We start from the raw sequence: 17,714 nt of genomic DNA, 5'->3' as shown, positions 1-17,714 counted from the left end.
AAAGAAGGTTGTGTGGGCTCGACCTCACTTACCAGCAGGCAGCTAAAATCTAGTTCCCAGTCTGTTCTCTGCACCCTGGCATGGGTGAGATGGGACTAGGACCCTCCAGAGACGGGGACTTCTCCTTCATACAGAGGGTGGACAGAGGCCCTGGGTGTGTGTCCCCTATAGGCAGGGATAACACATTCCTTTTGTGGAGCGCCACAGTCCCCTCCCTTGTCCATCATAGCAAAGAATTTGGTGTTGTCCCTGCAGGTCCCCCCGATTGCCCCTTTGCCTGGCGCCATGGAGAATGCTGAAAAGGATGAATGCATAAAGTCCGTGTGCCAGACTGAAGCCACCTGCCTCACATCCTCAGCCACGGTCACATGAGCATGTAATATGCACAGAGGCACATGGGCACATTAACCAGTTCCACACATGCATCATATCTGGGTGGGAGCGGATGAGGCGTGCTTAGGTCCAGTCCAGCTCCCCCAGCTTCTCCTGATCTCACACGTCTTGGTATGGAGACCCTGACCCACCACCACCACCTCTGTCCCATGTGCACACTGCACAGGCCTGTGCACCAGGGAACATCATCTCCCATCCAGCCCAGGTTCACTCTTTCTTACTCACCCCTCAGCCTCCTATCTATCAGCCTGTCACCTCCGCCAGGCAGCCAGTGCTGCTTTCCCTGGCCTGTCTGCTACCTCTGGGGCAGGGGCCTCGCCCGGCTCATTCCAGCGTCTGCGGCTCCCACTCGCCAGCGGGCCCTCAGCAGGGTCACCGCGAGCCAGCCTAGGGAGGAGTGGACCAAGGACAGGAGGGAGGAGGGAGAGGCGGCGGCGGCGGGAGGAGCGTGGGGCGGAGGCGGCCGCGGGAGGGGGCGCGCGCGCCGGCGGCGGCCGCCCAGGGCCGGGGCCGCGCGCCCAGCCTGAGCCCGCCCCGCCGCCGAGCGTCACGGAACCTGCTTGAAATGCAGCCGAGGAGCCGGGGCGGGCGGCAGCGGCGGCGGCGGCGGCGGGGGCAGCGGCAGCCCCGGCGCCGCGGCAAGGACTCGGCGGGCTGAGGCGCGGCGGCGGCAGCCGCACGGGGTGCGCGGGGCGCGGCGGCCGGAGCCCGGGGCCCGCCATGGGCCGCCCCGAGCGGGGCGCGCTCCGGCCGCTGGCGCTGCTGCTGTTGCTGCTGCTGCAGCTCCAGCATCTCGCGGCGGCGGCAGATCTACAGCGCGGCGGCGAAGGTGCGTGAGGCTGGTCCCTGGCCGGGCTCTGAGCCGCCGGAGCCGCCAACAAAGCGCGGCCCGGGGACAGGGATGCGGGTTGCGCTGGGGCCCCGAGCCCGGGCCTGGGTGGGTTAGGCTTTTCGGGACCCAGTTACCCTTCAATTTGCCCTCGACCCCCTCCCCCGCGGCTCCCGGTGTTGTTGGCTCTGCCCTCTGGCACCTGCTCCTGGGGGATGCGCCCCGTGGGGGCCAGGCGGGCCGGGAACTTTGCAGGTTAGGGGTGGTCATTGATGATTTTGGGTGGGCTGCGTGAATCTCGCCAGTGGGGTTTATTTGACACGCACGCCTCGCGGCGGCGGTGAGAGCTGAGCCGGGAGACTTCCCCGCTTGACAATGCGTTTCCGGCGACCCCTGCGCGCCGCGGAGAAAGAGGGGCTGCGTGCGAGGGGGATGTGCCCGCAGCGCCCAGTGCTTGCGTCGCGGCGTGTTCGGGGGCTCCCTGTGGTCCATGTCTGCGTAGATCTCTGGCTATGGGCCGTGAGTGCGAGTGAGTGTTCTAAATGGGGGGTATAGTCAAATCGTGTGACACGGACAGTGTGCTTGGCCTCGTCGTGCCACGGAGTAGCCCGCCATCCCGTTACCATTCCCCTCCTTCCGGATCGAGGGGGCCCGAGGCCTCCCGAGGTCGTTGGCTCCATCATCGCCCCCTCTCCTGCACCCCAGTAGACCCCTCCCCCCAGCCAGGACTGCGCTATCCGCCACCCTGCTCACGCCCCCATCTCCCCCGCGCAGGGCCGGTCAAAGAGTGCGAAGAAGACCAATTCCGGTGCCGGAATGAGCGCTGCATCCCCTCCGTGTGGAGGTGCGACGAGGACGACGACTGCTCGGACAACAGCGACGAGGACGACTGCCGTGAGTGGCCGGCGGGGGAGGAAGGCACCGGGGCGGGGGCGGGGGGCTCCTTGCTCAACGCACACGTGGCTGCAGCCGCCGCTGGGCCACCTGCGTGGCCAGGAAGCTGCCCAGGCGCCGCCTTCCTTAGGATTGGGTGGCCCTTGGCGACCCAGCGTGAGCTGGGCGTCCAGCGTGTCCTAATGGGGTCGGGGGCGGAGCCCCAGTCGGTGTGGCCCAGGAGGATGGCGCGCCACGCCCGGGTTGCTGGGCCGGAACGGGACCGTCCCTGTACGCGTCTAGCTTCCTGCGATCGGGTCCTCCTGGACTCCTGCGTCGGCCCCACGGAACGCACCGGTGTTTCAAAGTTCCAGGCAATTCCGGGCTTCGCCAGGCTCCTTTCCTTGCTGGTTTTTTGTGAATGAATGGGCTCCCCGGGGCCCCTGATTGGCTAGGCGAGGACCACCCCATAGGCCCCCGTGGCCGGAGCGGCCAATCGTGGAGCCGGAGGGTGTGCAGTTTTCTGGCGCCCAGGGTGCAGGGGCCCTGCCCCGGCCCCGCCCCGGCCACACCTCCGCGTGCATCTCTTGGGTTGCTAGAGCTGGCAAGGCCCTGGCGCTGGCTCCCGCTTCTTTTCTGCCTAGTCACGGTGGAGAGTTTTTTGTGCCACCCTGGGCTCTACTGCCAGCCCGGCTCGGGCATGAGTCATGGGGCAGACTAGGAAGGAGGGGGCCGGGAGGAACGGTTTGCTTCCTGGAGAGGGCCCGAGGATTGCGAGGCTGCGCGTGAACCCTCCGTGGTGGCCGTGTGCACGTGGCGGGCCTTCTTTGCTGAGTGTGGTGTTTGTACACTTGGGCGCTACAGCTTTGCAAGTTCTTTCCTGGGGTGTTTGTGGGACAGAAGTGAGTTCGCCGGCAGTTACCGTGAAGGAGTGTATTTCCAGGAACAGAAAAACAGGGCTCTTTAGAAACAGACGCAGGTGGTCATTATTCATCGTTACTGAATGCCTGCTCTGTGCCAGCACTGGGGCACTTTGGACAACAGGCCCACTCCTGCAGGCCAGGGAGGCCCATAGGCTCTGCAGGAGGGCAACAGGTGGACAGATCCACAGCACCACACAGTGGCAGGATGGGTAGAGGGACACCTGGACGGACACTGTGTGTTGAGTCCTTGAGGCTTTTGTGTTTGTTTGTTTGTTTGTTTGTTTTACTGTGGGTTTGCCAGTCAGCCTCTGGATTCATTCTCAGACCCAGCCCAGAGTTGGTTCTGTGTTTTGGCCCTTCCTGTCCTGTCTCCATCTCTTCACCTGACCACTCGGACTAATCGTTCTTGCCCTGTATTTGAACACCAGTTCTCTTCGTGTAATTGGAAGTAAGGAGACTAACATGTGCTGACCATTCATTAGCTGTGTGCCCGCACCGTGGTAAGTGCTTATCTTGCATACGCTCCTTTAATCTTCTGAACAGCCCTGTTTTACAGACTAAAGAAACTGAGGCACTGAGAGATTAAGTTGAGCTATTGAGCTGCTAAGTAAGAGCTTGAATTTAATTTTTAGCCCAGTCATAACCCTCACCATTTATTTCCCAGGGCTATTGAAACAATGAAAATGGTAGTGCTGGAGTAAAATACTGCAGTGAGTGTCCTCCCTGGGAGTTGTTCTGTGGTTCCCCTTAGAGCAGGAGTGCCGGGGATGAGGCAAGCAAAGGGAAACTGCGAGTCTGGGTTGGTTTTACCTTATCTCCCTGGCTCTGTACAACAACAGTCTTGTGCGGGTTTTTCTTGTCATCCTGTTTGTAGAGATAGGGATGCTGTCTCAGAGAAGTTGAGTGATTTGCCCAAGGTCACACAGCTGAGAGTGACAGAACTTGGTCAGGATGTCCACGTGCCTCCTAGCTTAGGAGTACTGCCTGCTGCAGTGGGGAGTGTGGTGCAGAAGGACCCAAAAAGGTGACCCAGGAGCTGGAAAGCCATGCTCTGAATGTTGGGCCTGTTGTGAAACTCTGGGGAAGATGGAGGAGTGAAGTAACGGGTGGCTGGGTGACCCTAGATGGGACCAGGAGAGCTCTCACAGCCAATCTGGGCTTCTGCTTTTCTTCTGAGGTGGATGGAGTGGAGTCACAGGTGAAGAGTTAGTAAACATAAAAGCAAATGAGGTTGAGGGCTTGGAGTAGGAAGGGTGGGGGCTCTGTTGTTAGTATCAAGTATCAGTCCTTCCTGGCTTAGTTTTTCTGAGCGTGTTTCCTCATATGCCAAGTGGTGCATCATAGGTTATACGCATGGAAAGTCTTCAGACGGGGTTGGTTGGCGGAAGGGAATGGATGAGTCTACACCTCCTTAGAAAGGGACTCCAGGAGCCATAAAGAGAAATCTTGAAGAGTGGAGACGGGGGCTTTGGGTGACTGTGTCGGGCTACGTGTTCAAAAATGGTCTTTCGTCATTCCTTGCTTCCTCATGTGGGGAGTTTCCCCCACTGTGGACCGCCTGCCCAACCTGCATTTCCTTGAAGTACCCTCCCCTCAAGTCTGTTGGCTCCTCCCTGAGCAGTCTCTTTGCCTTATACCTGACCCCCTCTTTGTCACTCCAACCCTTCTATCCCGTGAGAGAGCCTGAGCCACCCTACCTCTGGACCTCTCTGGGCCTGCAAAATGGGTCTTGCCCTCTGTCAGTGAAGTCTGTGTGAGGCAGAATGAGTGCAAGCTCCCAACGGGGCCAGGATGTAGCCCGCGACTACCAATACCCTATGGAGGCTGGAGGGAGGAAGCTTTTACATTGAGGAGGCCAAGGAAGACTTCCTGGAGGAGGAGACAGCTAAGCCAGGCCTTGAAAGATGGTAACTAATATCATTCGCTCAAGGCTTACCATTTAAAAATAGGTGGTGCGGTCCCCATGTTGTGGAGGAGGAAACAAGAGTTCAGAGAGGTGAAACGACTGCCCCGCCCCGGAAAGTCACACAGCTCCTCAGGGTTAGAGCAAGAACTCAGACCAAGGCCTTCTAAGTCCTGATCTTCATCCACAGTGGGTGGGACTTGGCACTTACCGGAGACACTGGTAGAGCTGGGAGGATGGGGAAGTGAAGCGCTCATGGGGCTTCAGCTCCTAGCTCAGAAGAGCTTCAAAGCGGAGGAAAAGGCTGGAAGCCTGAGGACTATGCTCAAGGAAGCCCAGAGGCGGCCCAGGCAGGCAAAGTGAGGTGGGATCCCCGACTGTGGACCTGGGTCACGTAGGCCAGTTGGCTCCTTGGCCTCAGTTTCCTGTTGCTCTTTAGTGTCTGGGGACAGACAGGGGTTCTGGTCTCTGGCCAGCCCTTTGCTCCCGGAGTAACAGCAGCAACAGTGAACACTTACCGCGCCCTTGCATTGGCCCAGGCGTTGTGCCGAGATTCCACACGCGTCACCTCATTATCCTCGGTTCTGTAAAATGGGGCAAGTCTCTGAAGTACCTGCATTAGCCCCATTTTACAAAGGAACAGAGCAGTTAAGTAACTGGCCCATGGGTATTTGATGTTTAAGTGAAATTGCTGGGGTGTGAATGCAGGCGGCCAACTATGGCACCTGTGCTGCCCCAAGCACCAGCTGATGACCTCAGGCAGGACCTCCCAGATCTCCATTTCCTCCCTTGAGGTGACATCAAGCCTCCTCCCACCCCCTCCCTCATGCCCACAGCTCTGTGCTCCTCCTTGGGGCCGGGCTGCGTGTACAGGTAGACTGGTTTCGTGCTCAAATTCTTCCACCTTGTTCATGCTTCTTCAGCTTGCCCTTGTACTCCCAGCCCCCATCAGCCCTCCATCCTAGGTTTAATAAAAAATGGCCGCAGTGAGGTCTCCCATGGCTGAGAGTTCATTAGCTGGGCAAGGCCAGGCTGCAGGAGCACTGAGGCTTGCTGGGAAGCAGCCTTGTAAATAATTAAAGCTCGGCCACAGCTCCCAGCTGGGGCTTGCAGCCAGCATCTGGCCTTCAGAGGGCTGCCTGGCCTTGGCCCCGGTCTCACACCCCAGACCCTAGGCCCCACTTCATCCCCTTTTTGGATGGACTCATCAGAGAGACAGTATTACTCCCCTCTGAACTGCGACCTCCATGTGACCAGGCAACGCCACCATTCACAGCCTTCCTGAGGCTCCCACATACCCACAGGATAAAGTCAGCTTAGACCTCTCTGCATTTGGCTCTCTGTGACTGGCTCCTGTTGCCACTCCCCTCCAACCTCTTCCTTTGAGCCCGCAACACTGAGTTGTAGCTTCTCTCTCACTCTGGCCTTCCTGCTGCTTCTCACCTCCAGGCCTTTGTGCTTGTCATTTCCTCTGCCTGGGTCGCTCTTTCTGCTCCCTCACCTGGCTACCTTCTTATTGCCATCTTAGAAGATTCAGTGCGGGTGTCCCCTCCTCCAGGAAGCCCTCCCTGCTACCCTCTATTCCCAAGGCCAAGATACAGGAGTGAAGAGAGTGAGAAGGGACTTAGGGAGCCGTGTTGAAATCGTAACTCAGTGGGGCCCTAAATCAGACACACATAGTTTTCTATCCTAGCTGGGACCTTTGTTTGATAGGCCTTGGGGGTGACGATAGTCTCTCCTTCCCAAAGATATTCTGAGGATTGTGTGCCAATGAGGCAATGTGCCTGATGAGCAGCAGGTGTTCAATGAATGGTATTAGGTGTGATGGTTCTCGGAGGGAGGAGCTTCGCTGAGTCTCTAGGAACCTGACTGCTGGGGTCTCTGCAGGTCACCCAAGAGCCCCCTGCTTCCCCTGCCTCCATTTGCTTAGCCAGATGTCGGAAGGTTCCTGCACTGGGGATTGCCTCAGCCAGTGGTCTTCCCGGTAATGGTGGATGTGGTGCCAAGGCCATTTAAATGGACCTGGATGTGGCAGAAAGGTACCCAAGGAGGGGTGAGGGAAGAAATGAGCCAAACAGGCCTGATTGGTCTCAGTGGGTGAGTGGCCTGGGGCCCTGGGAGAGGCAGAGGATGGCTGCCCTCAGGCCCTGTGTTGGTCCCGAAGCTGGTTTCCGTCCTGTCTGGCCTGTATTCCTTTCCTCCTGGCTGTGCCTGCTAAAGGAAGGAAACCCTACAGCCCCCATAGCTCCGCCCAGCAGGCCCCAAGCTTCCCTGTCTTCTAGATCCAGGCTTGTGCCCCCAGGGCCAGCCCCTGTGAGCCTTGGGAGTGTTTGCTGAAGACTCTCCCTCAGGGTTTTTCCACAGGCCCTCCCTGGACAGAGTTGTGCTCTGTGAGCCCCTCCGCTTTCTCAAGACTGCAGCCCCCTCCCGCCCTCCACCCCCCAGGGGCAGTAGGCCTCAGGGTTGGTTGGCTCCACCCTCCCTAGTTGTCATTGGGCAGCTGGCTTGACAGTTTTTCCCACCCTGGGGAAATACCAGCAGCAGGTGAAGCCAGAGAGATGCCCCCTGGGGAGAGGATAGGGAGCAGGAGAGTATAGGACCGGATTGTACCCCCTCAAGCCATATAACCAAATGGAATCCAGCTCTCCTGGCTCCAGGGTTAGTAGTCAGAGCCCAGGACCAGCTCCACCCCCAGGAAGCCAGACCTGGGGCCCCACTTCTAAGCAGTGCTGGTAACACCTGCCCCCCCTTCCAAGATCTTGCATATCCAGATCACTGAGTCTTTGAAGGCCTGGTGGAGAGGCCACCCCTGGCCAGGTTGCCTTCCCTGACCCCTTGTCCTCCAGCTCTCCTGTTCCTGAGCTCCTACAACATGTCCTTGTTCTTCCCTCAGTCTCAGATCCTCCTCTACATTGTCTGTTCTGCCACCCTCATGCTGGGCACTAGGGATTCTGAAAGAAGGAGTTCCTTAGAGGGAATTACACACAACAGACTTTGGCCACTTAACCCACGCCTGGCACTGCGTTGGGCAATTTGCATTCGTTAGCTTTGCTACTCACAAGCCTGTGAGGGCTATTTTCTTATTATTCCCATTTTAAAGATGGTGAAACTGAGGCCCAAAGAGAAGTGATTTGGCAACGTCATGAGGCTGAAGTGGTGGAGCCAGGATTTGATTCGAGTCCGTCTGCTCTGGAGCCTGGACGCTTCCTCAGACTCTTCCTCTCCCCAGGACTCTTCTGCTCTTGTGAGGGTGAGAGAGCCTGGGGCTCAGAGGATGTAGAGGAAGTGGGTTAGTAGCAGCGATGTCCCAGGCTGCAGGTTTCTAGCCTGGCAGGGACTCTTCTCTGGAGACCGCCCATGGAGCATGAACCATACGGTGCTCCTTGTGCAGCCTTCCACAGGTGTGACCCTCCACAGTTTCCAAGGCCTCTCTTGGCCATTGCCTGTGAGGTGGAGATTACTGTTCCACCTGTACGGATAGGGAAACTGAGGACCTGGCAAATTGCCACTGATACAGGTGCATGGCTCTATGAGTGGTAAGATGTTTCCTCCAGGAAAGTTCAAGAGCCCAAATCATCAGGACCATCCATTGAGACATCAGAGTGTGGTCTTCATTTCTCTGAACCTCCCACGCAAGTCCCTGATCCTAGGTCTTTGCACGTACTTCCCTGATGACCACCCATCCCTCAACACCTAGCTCATGGCCACCTCCGTGAAGCCTTCCCCAGCTTTTTAACCTCTTCTGTGTCTGGATGCTCATGGCTTTGTGCACCCTTGTCATAGCCCCTCATAGGAAGTCCAGGTTACTAGGGAGTGTCTGAGCAATTTGAGGTGACGCACAGGGTCTGGCACAGGGGAAGTGTTTGGAGGATGGCATGTGAATGAATGAACATGATCGAGGAAACGTCACCTACTTTTGAGGGTGAAAAGCTGATACTGGTCAGATGGGGGGCCCTTGAGGACCAGGAAGGGAGCTGGGTCACTTGAAGCCCAGAGAGTGCCGGTGGCTTATTGGCAGTCACACGGGGCCTGGCCTGCCTCATTGCATGTGCGTGTGGGCTTCTTAGTGCCCACCCTGCAGACTTGAGTGCTTTTCCAGCCCTAGGCTTCAGAAACTGAAACCAAAGCCCTGGTGTCCAGAATTCGGCCCTAGATGTCATCAGGGACCCATTCTCAGAACCAGGGTGACCTCACTCCCTGGGCTGGACTTGAATCGAGACAGCCATGCTCCCCCCTCCCCCTGCCACCCCTGCCCTCTCTCTTCCCTGCTGGATCAGGGAACAAGGTGTTCTCAGGATGAGGGCTAGGCACAGGCTTCTGCGCAAGAAGCGGCTAGGGGCTCCCACCCTGGGCCTTACCTGCCCCTGAATTGCTCATCTAAAATCATGTTAATTATAATAGGAGTTAATGAGTGTGCTTGCTGCTGAGGACTTTCTCATGCAAGACCTCCCACAGCCAGTACCGTAAAGGATCATCACTGCACTTCACAAAGGAAAGAGCTGAGGCTGCAGGAGATGAGGTCACTTGCTCTGGGCAGCCCGGCTGGTCAGTGGCAGGACTGGGCCACGCCTGTCCGGCTGCAGTCTATCACAAGTGAAAGGAAGCCATATGCGCTCACACATCCCAGTCACAACAGTGAGGGTGGCCTGGGGGGCCTTGCTTCCTTCCCACGCACCCCAGGCATCCCGCTTGCCAGCCCCTACCAGTGGGTATACTGGCTCCTTCCTGAGCGGCTCTGGCCCCTGGGTGCCCTCAAGCATGAGCTGGGCCCCTGAGTGGCAATTTTAATCCCCAGCCATGATTGTCTGGCGCCTCTCATAAGCTGCTGAATGTCACAGACCCCAGGAATAGCCCCTCAGCCCGAGTGGTTCAGGAAGGGGCCCTGACTGTGAGTTCTTCACCTGCTGCACCCGGTGTGACCTCTGTGTCCCTGGCAGGGCCCAGCCCAGATGCCCACAAGCTAGTCACTTTGGGAGTATAGAGCCCAGCACACATCAGGCACCTCAGGATGCCCTGTGGTGACTGGGAGAGTCCCCCAGGAGAGGCAGGGATGTGAGGCTCCCAGTTCCTGTGACCACTCATGCCCTCTACATGTAACCTGCCCCTTGGAACATGGCAGAACAGACAGCCCAAAGCCTCTCTGGGAACTACCAGTCTGGGTCTGTGGGAATGGTCATGTGGCCAACATCCTCCCCTGGTCACTGACCTTGAGGTGCCACAAGGAACTTTATCCCAGACACTCTGGAGACTCTTTCTTTTTTAAAAAACTTTGTTTTTTTAACGTTTATTCATTTTTGATTGACAGAGAGAGACCGAGCACAAACGGGAGGGGCAGAGAGAGAGGGAGAGACAGAATCTGAGGCAGGCTCCAGGCTCTGAGCTGTCAGCACACAGCCCAACGTGGGGCTCAAACTCAAGAACCGTGAGATCACTATCCGAGCCAAAGTCAGACACTCAACCGACTGAGCCACCCAAGCGCCCCCCAACTCAGTTGATTTTATTTATTTTTCCAATGGAAATTACTTTGATTATATAAAAGTAATTTTCTACTTGTAATTTCAAGAAAAACACAAGCAATACAGAGAAGCAAAAAGAAGGTGACGGTCAGCCTCGGTTATACCGTCACGTGAGCAGCATCTCCTCCTAGAGGATTTTCTCTGCTTGTGAGCGGGTGTGCATGAACACACGTATTTTTTTCTTTTAACAAAAATGAGGCTATGTTAATGCTAATTGTTTTCTCCCCACGTCAAGCATGACTTTCTTTGTCAATAACAGTAGAGTCATATCATTGTTTCCCAGGGCTAGTCAGTCATCCAATGCAGGAATCTTCCATAACTTAACTATACAGTCTCCTATTGATAGACGTGTGTTTGGTTGCTTCTGTTTTTTGTCCTGTTGTCCACAGCCCTGGGATACACATCCTTGTACTGTATACCTTTGTGCCTTCGTCCTTAAGATGAATTCTTAGGAAAGACATTGCCGAGCACATCCATTTCCGTCCTTACCATGGTGCTTTCTCGAGGTGATGCTTTCCCACCTCACTGCCACACCCCTAAATCCCCACAGCCCTTCCCGGCCAGGCAGGCGGCCCGCAGGACCTCCTTGAGCACAGGGCCCCCTGATCTCCGCCCTGTGGGTCAGACAAAGTAGCCAGATCTGGGCCACGCAAAGCAAAGCAAGGAGAAAGGACAACCATGTTCTGGCCTCAAGGACTCCCCACCCCCACCAAAGAAAACAAAAGGGAACAAAACCAGTCTTCATTCTTCTCCAGATATTTGTAGAATCCATTCCCACATCATTGTAATCGTTGTTCTGTATCGGCCTGTAACTTGCTGAGTAACCCTGGGCCAGTGTCTCTCCCTCTCTGAACTTATTTCCCCTTACCCATTGTTCCTTGCTCCACCTGCCCTGCAACCAGCAGTCTGAGCAGACTCCTCCTCCCTGGAGCTGGCTCAGGGCCCATCCTGGCCTGGGGGTGGGGGACCTATGACGTTCGAGCTCCTTACTGCCTGGGAAGGGTTAGTAGGAGCATTGCTGGCTTGGTGGGTGGATTCTGGGCAGGCAGAGAGAGGGTAGTGGACTTCGTAGGATCTCCTTCCAGAACTCAGCCCCGAGGCCCAGGTTCCTCGGGCCACTTTCCCTTCTGCCCTTTTTCCTGTGCCCATGATTGTGCTGGGTATAGTGGCGGAACGGACAAAAACAGACCCACGAGCCCCGTGACTAGCTGGGGTCCCTGGTGCGGGTCTTCTATTCTGAGCTTTAGATCCTCGGTCTGTGAAACAGGATAATAAGCCCACGTCTCAGAGGTGTGCGGGCTGATGTCCTGCTCAGAACCTGGCCCTGAAATTGAGCATCCCTGTTCCCCTTCCCTAGCCTGTGATCCCTGCCGAGGGAACGGCCAAGCAGAGGGACTGTCAGCAGTTTCCCTCCTCGTCCAGCAAGGACACAAGAGGGGCAGCTCCTGGAATGGTAGCGGGAGAGATATAGGTCAACTGGCCAGTTGGGAGAACTCGGCTGCCTGGAAGTGTAGCAGCTTCTCGGATTGGGAGGGTCTGGAGGAACCCGGCCACTCTGCTCCCATCTGCTTTGGGGGCCCCAGGGCGACTGCTTCCGGCATGGTCTGAGGGAGCTGGCCAAGCAGAGGGGCCCAGGAGAACTGGTTAACTAGCGAGCCTGGCATGGTTAGTTATCCAGAGAGGGCCTGAGTTCACCGACAAGGCCAGGTTAACATCAGAGAGTTGGCAGCTGATGAGAGGCAGGAAGGCCCCGTCAGGGCCAGGTTAAGCTGCTCGAGTGAATAGCTGGAGGCCAAGGGTGGGCTTTCCTGGTGGCCCGAATCCAGGGACATTCAGGCCAGCGCTTGTCCCTCCCTCCTTTACTTCCTGGACCCCGAACTGCCACCTGCTGCCCCTATCAGCCACAGAGCCTTCTCTCAGCCATGTGCACCAACACACGTGTGTATAGGTGTGCGTGCTCCAGGAGGGGGTGTGCACTGGGCGGGAGGTGACCCTTCTGGATATACGAAGCCTGCGGGGTCAGGGTGACGTTCTTCCTCCCACGCCCGCCAAGACAGCGGAGCCAAGCCAAGGCCAAAGTCCCCCACTGGGTGTTTGTGGCAGAGAATTATTTGTAGCTGGATAGGCGCCAGCAGTCTCTGTTCCCAGCCTGCCCCCTGCCACGCCACAGCAGCCTCTCCCCGCTAAGCCCCAGCCTGCAGCCCTCCGTCTGGCCCCCACCTACCCCCACCCCGAAGGCTGAGGTTGATATAAACTCTGACCCAGATGCCAGGCCCACCTCTGCCCCACCCCAGCTCCTACCTTGCCGAGTGACATTGGCAGGTCCCTGCCTCTCTTGGGGTCTCTGCTCATTAGGAGTAGGGCATCCCTCTCAGACCCAATTCTCTGGGTATCTTTTGCTTTCCCCTAAGAGCCAGGTTGTTCACAGGAGCTGGAGTCTGTCACGGCCAAGCCCACGGTGTGGGGGTCACAAGGAGCTGCCCCTTCCTGAGGCCCCGGAGTTCCAGAGCAGGGGCTGTGACATCCAACCCCTCCCACAGGGGACGTGGCCTGAACCATAGAAAACATACTACAGCCACTTGGGAGTTTCTGTTGTTTTCCTGCTGAGTGTGGCTGGACTGATTCTTTAATTCCTGTGAGCTAGACAGAACAGACTTCGTATCAGCTACATGGGTGATGGTCTCCTCTCCCCTTCCCCTTCCCTGCCTGCCACAGCCACCTGCTTCTCAAGGGTGCGGGAGCAAGCATGCCTCCTGACCCAGTGTCAGCCAGACCTGGGTTTCCCCTGTAGTTCTTCCACATCCTGGTTGGGGGCCCTGGTGCAAGCCCCTTGAACCTGAACCTCAGACTTCTGTACAGTGAGCAGTAAGTAGTCCCTGGCCTTTGCACAGCACCTGAAACCTCACTGGGTCCCACAGAGCCAGGAACTGGGCCGCACCACAGCACAGGGGTCTGCCAGCCTGTGTGGTTACAGTTCCTGCTCTCTTTGCCACCTCCTCTCTCAGACCCTCAGACTCCCCCTCCCTGGCCTTTGGCCTTGCCCACGCTTGCAGATTCTGTCCTGGGAGCGGAGGACTCCGTCAGTCAACTGAACCCTGTTGAGAGCCAGTCCCCCCAGGCTCTCAGTGCCACCACACCAGGAACCAGGGAGCCTCTCCTTGTCACTGACTTGCTGAGTGATCTGGGCAAGTCTCTGCCCTTCCCTGGGCCTCAGTCTCCCCATCTGTACTGGGAGAGAGTTAGGGTTGGATCTGGAGTTTGAGTTCCTGTGGGCAGCTTGTGAAATTCAGATTCCCTGGCGTGGCCCAGGCCTAACCAAGACCTCTGCATGCTGTGCAACTAGGTGGGAGCCACGGATGTGAAGACTCCTCAGGCCCTCCTACCTCTGATGGCTCCTGCGTGCGTGCGTTGTGTCATCCGTGAGAGGCTCCACTGTGACACAGATAAGAGCAGGGCCTTGAGCCAGGCGGCCTGGGGGCGAGTCCGTACTTCACTTCTTCCTAGCTGGGGGACCCCGGGCAAGTTACTTCACCTCTGTGAGCCCTCGTCTCATCTGTAAAATGGAGCCATCCATCCCTACCCCACAGGGTGGTTGGAGGACTGTGTGAGTTAATTTAGGGAGAACACGAAGAGTGGTCAGTGCTCAGTTCAAGACTTGCTAGGTTTATGTTGACCTCCTGCTCTGAGCTCCCGTCCTGTGCCGGGCTGCTGCGCTGTCGTATGGAATGGGAGGAGCCAGGGAGCCCCCAAAAAGGCTCCTTTGTCCCCGCTTCTTCCCGGTGGCCCCAGGCCAGAACTTACTGTCCTAATTTAATTAGGAAGAGTCCTTCCAGGGACTTCATTAGGAAATGAGTCCAGAGCCTCAGAGACCTCTGGGAGGGGTGGGGCGCAGGAGGAGGCTGCGTTGTGTCTGACCCTGCCCAGCCCTTGGCCCTGTGCTCCAGATGTGCCCAGGAAGATAAGGGTGCTTGGTCTGTTAGCAGGGAGGGCGCAGACCCAAGACATGGAGCATGGGCAGCCAGGGCCTCCATTCTCTGTCCCCTGCCCAGCTCCAGCTGCACCACCTCTGCTCCAGGTAGGGGTAGAGGAGGTTGAGAGGTTTCTCTGGTTCAGTTCTGCCCACTGCTGGTACCCGCTGTCCCCAGCCTGGCACAGAGCAGGCCTTGGTGAATGTATGTTCGGTGAATGAATGAGTGGGCTGTGGCTCCTGGGGCTAGACCTGCAGCCTCATTTGGCCCAAGGAGCCTTCCCACCCCATGCCGATGCAGGGATTCCCTCAGCAGCCCTGGAGGTTGGAGTGGGGGATGTCCAACTTCTGCCTGAATACCTCCGGGGACAGGGAGCACACTAATTGACCAGATAGCTTCTTCTGTTCCTGGATAGCTCTTCCTGTTAGAAAATCTATCTTCCTTTTCAATAAGACAAGCCCTGCCGCCTGTGATCAGCTCTATTTCTGAGGCCTCTGCTCCAAGAGACTGCCTCACCCCTTCACCCCCCAAGCCTGCTCAGCATCCCTTCCCAGCTGTGACAGCTGACATGTTATGAGACCTGAGGTAAGGCCCATTTCCCTCTTGGGACACTGCTTCTTGGTGCCTGGCAGGCTGCACGCTCTTGGGCTCTGTAAGTGCTGGCCACCTCCTGTGACTGTGACCTGCTTCCCAGGGAAGTAGAGAGTGAAGACAGGTGTGCCATGCCTAGATGTAAAGTGCCATCTCTACAGACATCTTGGTCTCCTAGTTAGCAGGGCAGCAGTTCCCAGACCCCACAGTGACCTGCAACCCAGCCCATAAGCACTCCGGGCTATGGTGGGCCTCTTCAGCCCCTGGAACTAGTTCACAGCGTGGACACCACTCCAGCCTCGGTTAGGAACCTAGGGGTCAGCACCACCCCTGTCCCCTCACTGCTAAGGGTCGCTAAGTCCTTAGATTCCTCCCCTGCCCTGCCAGTCCAGGGCCTTTCCCCATCCCACTGCGCTATCCCTAGACCAGTACAGCAGTGACAACCTAAATCTGTTCTTCCCCTCCAAACTGTTCTCTGCTCAGCAGCCAAATGCTGTCAGGCATGCAGGGCTTTGTCCCGTCCTTGCTCAGCATCCTACAGTGACGTCTACCACCCAGAGGATCAAGTCTGCTTGACTGACATTCAGGGCCCTTTAAGACATGCACCTGGCTTCTCTGCAGCCCCAGACCTCACCATCTACTTGCCCCCCAAATGCCATGACTCTGTGCTCCAGCAGTACTCAGAATGAGGAGCAATATCACAGAGCATCGTACTCTTATATATAGTTCCCTCTGCCTGGAAGGTTCTCTGCTTGTCCAACTGCTCTTTACCTCAAGAGTCACTGATTCCAGGGACATTTTCCCTCCAGCCCCAGGTGGGTCTGGGCCTCCTCTGGGCTGTCCATCCCTGTGTTTCTGTCTGTCCTTGCCACTCTGCACCGGGATGGTCTGATTAAGAGTCTGGTTGACACCAGACCACAGGCCTCAGGGGGATGGCGCAGGGGGACCTGGCCAGAGCCGGAGGAGGAGGAGAGAAGGGAAGAAGAAGCATGGGGTGCTCTCTGGCTTTGCATATGCCCAGTGCCCCTGCCAGCTGTTTGTACCCCTCACGTTGTATGTGTGGGGCATCGGTGTTTCTGAGAGTCTGAGCTCCAGTGTTCACCAAAGGGGTGTTCTGTGCCAGTACCCTGCCAGGACCCGGGAGGATCTGTAGATAGAAAGCAGGCCCTGTCTTCTGAATGTTGGCTGCCTAACTCAATGTGTGACCTCAAGTAATCAGCTTCACTTCTCTGAGCCTCAAGTTACTTTGGCTATGAAAGGCGCAGAGGGCCCAAGACACTTCCCCTTTCTCTCAGGCACATCTGTGCTGTGGCTGGGGTCAGATATGGCCCTGCAGGGCCCTGAGACTGTGGCTAGACCAGAACTTCCTTTCTGGAAGGAACAATTCCACAAACATTTGGCCCCTGGGGACTTCATGGGGTAGTAGTGGGCATGGGTTTGCTCTCTTTTTAGGGGAAATACCCATGCCTGCATTTTCCCAGCAGTTGGAAGCTGCCAAGAGCTTACTCCCATCCAGAGTGATGGTTTGCTCACCAGCGTCCTGGTTTTACAACTAAAAGCCCCAAGCTACCCGCACCCTGCGAACCCCCTCCAGGTCTGCGGCAGGGCGGCCCCATTGCTTGCGGGTTCTGCTGCCAGTTGGGTGGGGCTCACTTGAGATCAAGGAAAAGGCTAAGTGTTCCCATGTTTGGGGAGGACTGGAGGAGAAAGAGAGCCCCCTTGGAAGGTCTGGAGGAGCTGGGGCATCCTGGATGGGGTGCTGGTGTGAACAGGGCCGGGTGGCACGACCATTGTTCTGTTCCTGACTCTAACATAGCTTTGTGACTGCTCTCTCCGAACCTGTCTCCCCAGCTCTTCCTCGCTTACGTCACAGTAGTATGGTGAGGATCGTTACCTTAATGACCCTGACTTGCCTTCCTGCTGTCATTTATATTCTTCAAGGCATTTTCCCATTTTTTTTTTTTATGTCCCATTCTGGCCTCGCTACTCCCAAGATGAGCATTCCCACATTAAATAGGAAGAAGCTGGGGACACCAAACACTTGCACGAGGCTCTACAGTTTACAAAGCCCTTTCCACGTGTTGCCTCGGGGCTCCTAGTGTCCCCTGGGAGGTGGGCCTGGCAGGATTTACTGCACCAGTTGTACAGTTGGAGACGCCTAGCCCACAACCCCACAGGATGAAGGGCTGAAAAGAAGTGAGTGGCCATGCTGTGTGGGGGTCACTGGCTGGACGGTCCTCTCCCCTCCCACTCCCACTTTGTCAATGTCTTCATCAATAGGAAAAGATGGAGACAGATGGAAGGGAAAGGAAGACACAGGGAGGAGGGGGAAAGAGGAAGGCCATGGGGTTCGGGGGTAGGGGGAGAGCGCTGGGGAGGCAGGGGGAGGGGGAGGGGTCCAAACAGAGCCGCTGCTTCCTCTTGTGGTTCTCACAGTCTGTCTGCACCAATTCCTGACAGATGGAGGGAAGGGGAGAGCTAGTGCCAAGAGGCTGTCACCGCAGGCGGGCAGAGCTGGGGGAGAGGGTGCTTTGTGGCCAGGGTTTGTATGGGGAGGGGGCAGCAGCTGGTGGTCTGGCTGCTGGCTCCTTGGAACCCGCTCCCCGGGAACCATGGTGGTAGGGGGGCATGGATGCTGCTGGGCAGGAAAATAGGCAATGGGATGAGCCTGTCACCTGCCTGGGACTGATCATGCCCTTGCTCCTGCCCAAGCAGAGT

The 17,714-nt window shown here is 57.1% G+C and overlaps 1 protein-coding gene across 1 annotated transcript in view; it reads left to right on the top strand.

The window, feature by feature from the left end:
- Positions 1-1,113: 1,113 nt before the first annotated feature.
- Positions 1,114-17,714, top strand: part of LRP8 (LDL receptor related protein 8) — a 76,945-nt gene continuing 60,344 nt past the window's right edge. Inside the window, 2 exon segments of the mRNA XM_030326157.1 lie at positions 1,114-1,222; positions 1,997-2,116. Of these exon segments, the coding sequence (XP_030182017.1) occupies positions 1,114-1,222; positions 1,997-2,116 (229 nt within the window).

The sequence above is a fragment of the Lynx canadensis genome, chromosome C1 (genome assembly GCF_007474595.2).
Source record: "Lynx canadensis isolate LIC74 chromosome C1, mLynCan4.pri.v2, whole genome shotgun sequence".
In the NCBI taxonomy this organism is placed as follows: domain Eukaryota; kingdom Metazoa; phylum Chordata; class Mammalia; order Carnivora; family Felidae; genus Lynx; species Lynx canadensis.
This window is presented reverse-complemented; position numbering and strand designations above follow the sequence as displayed.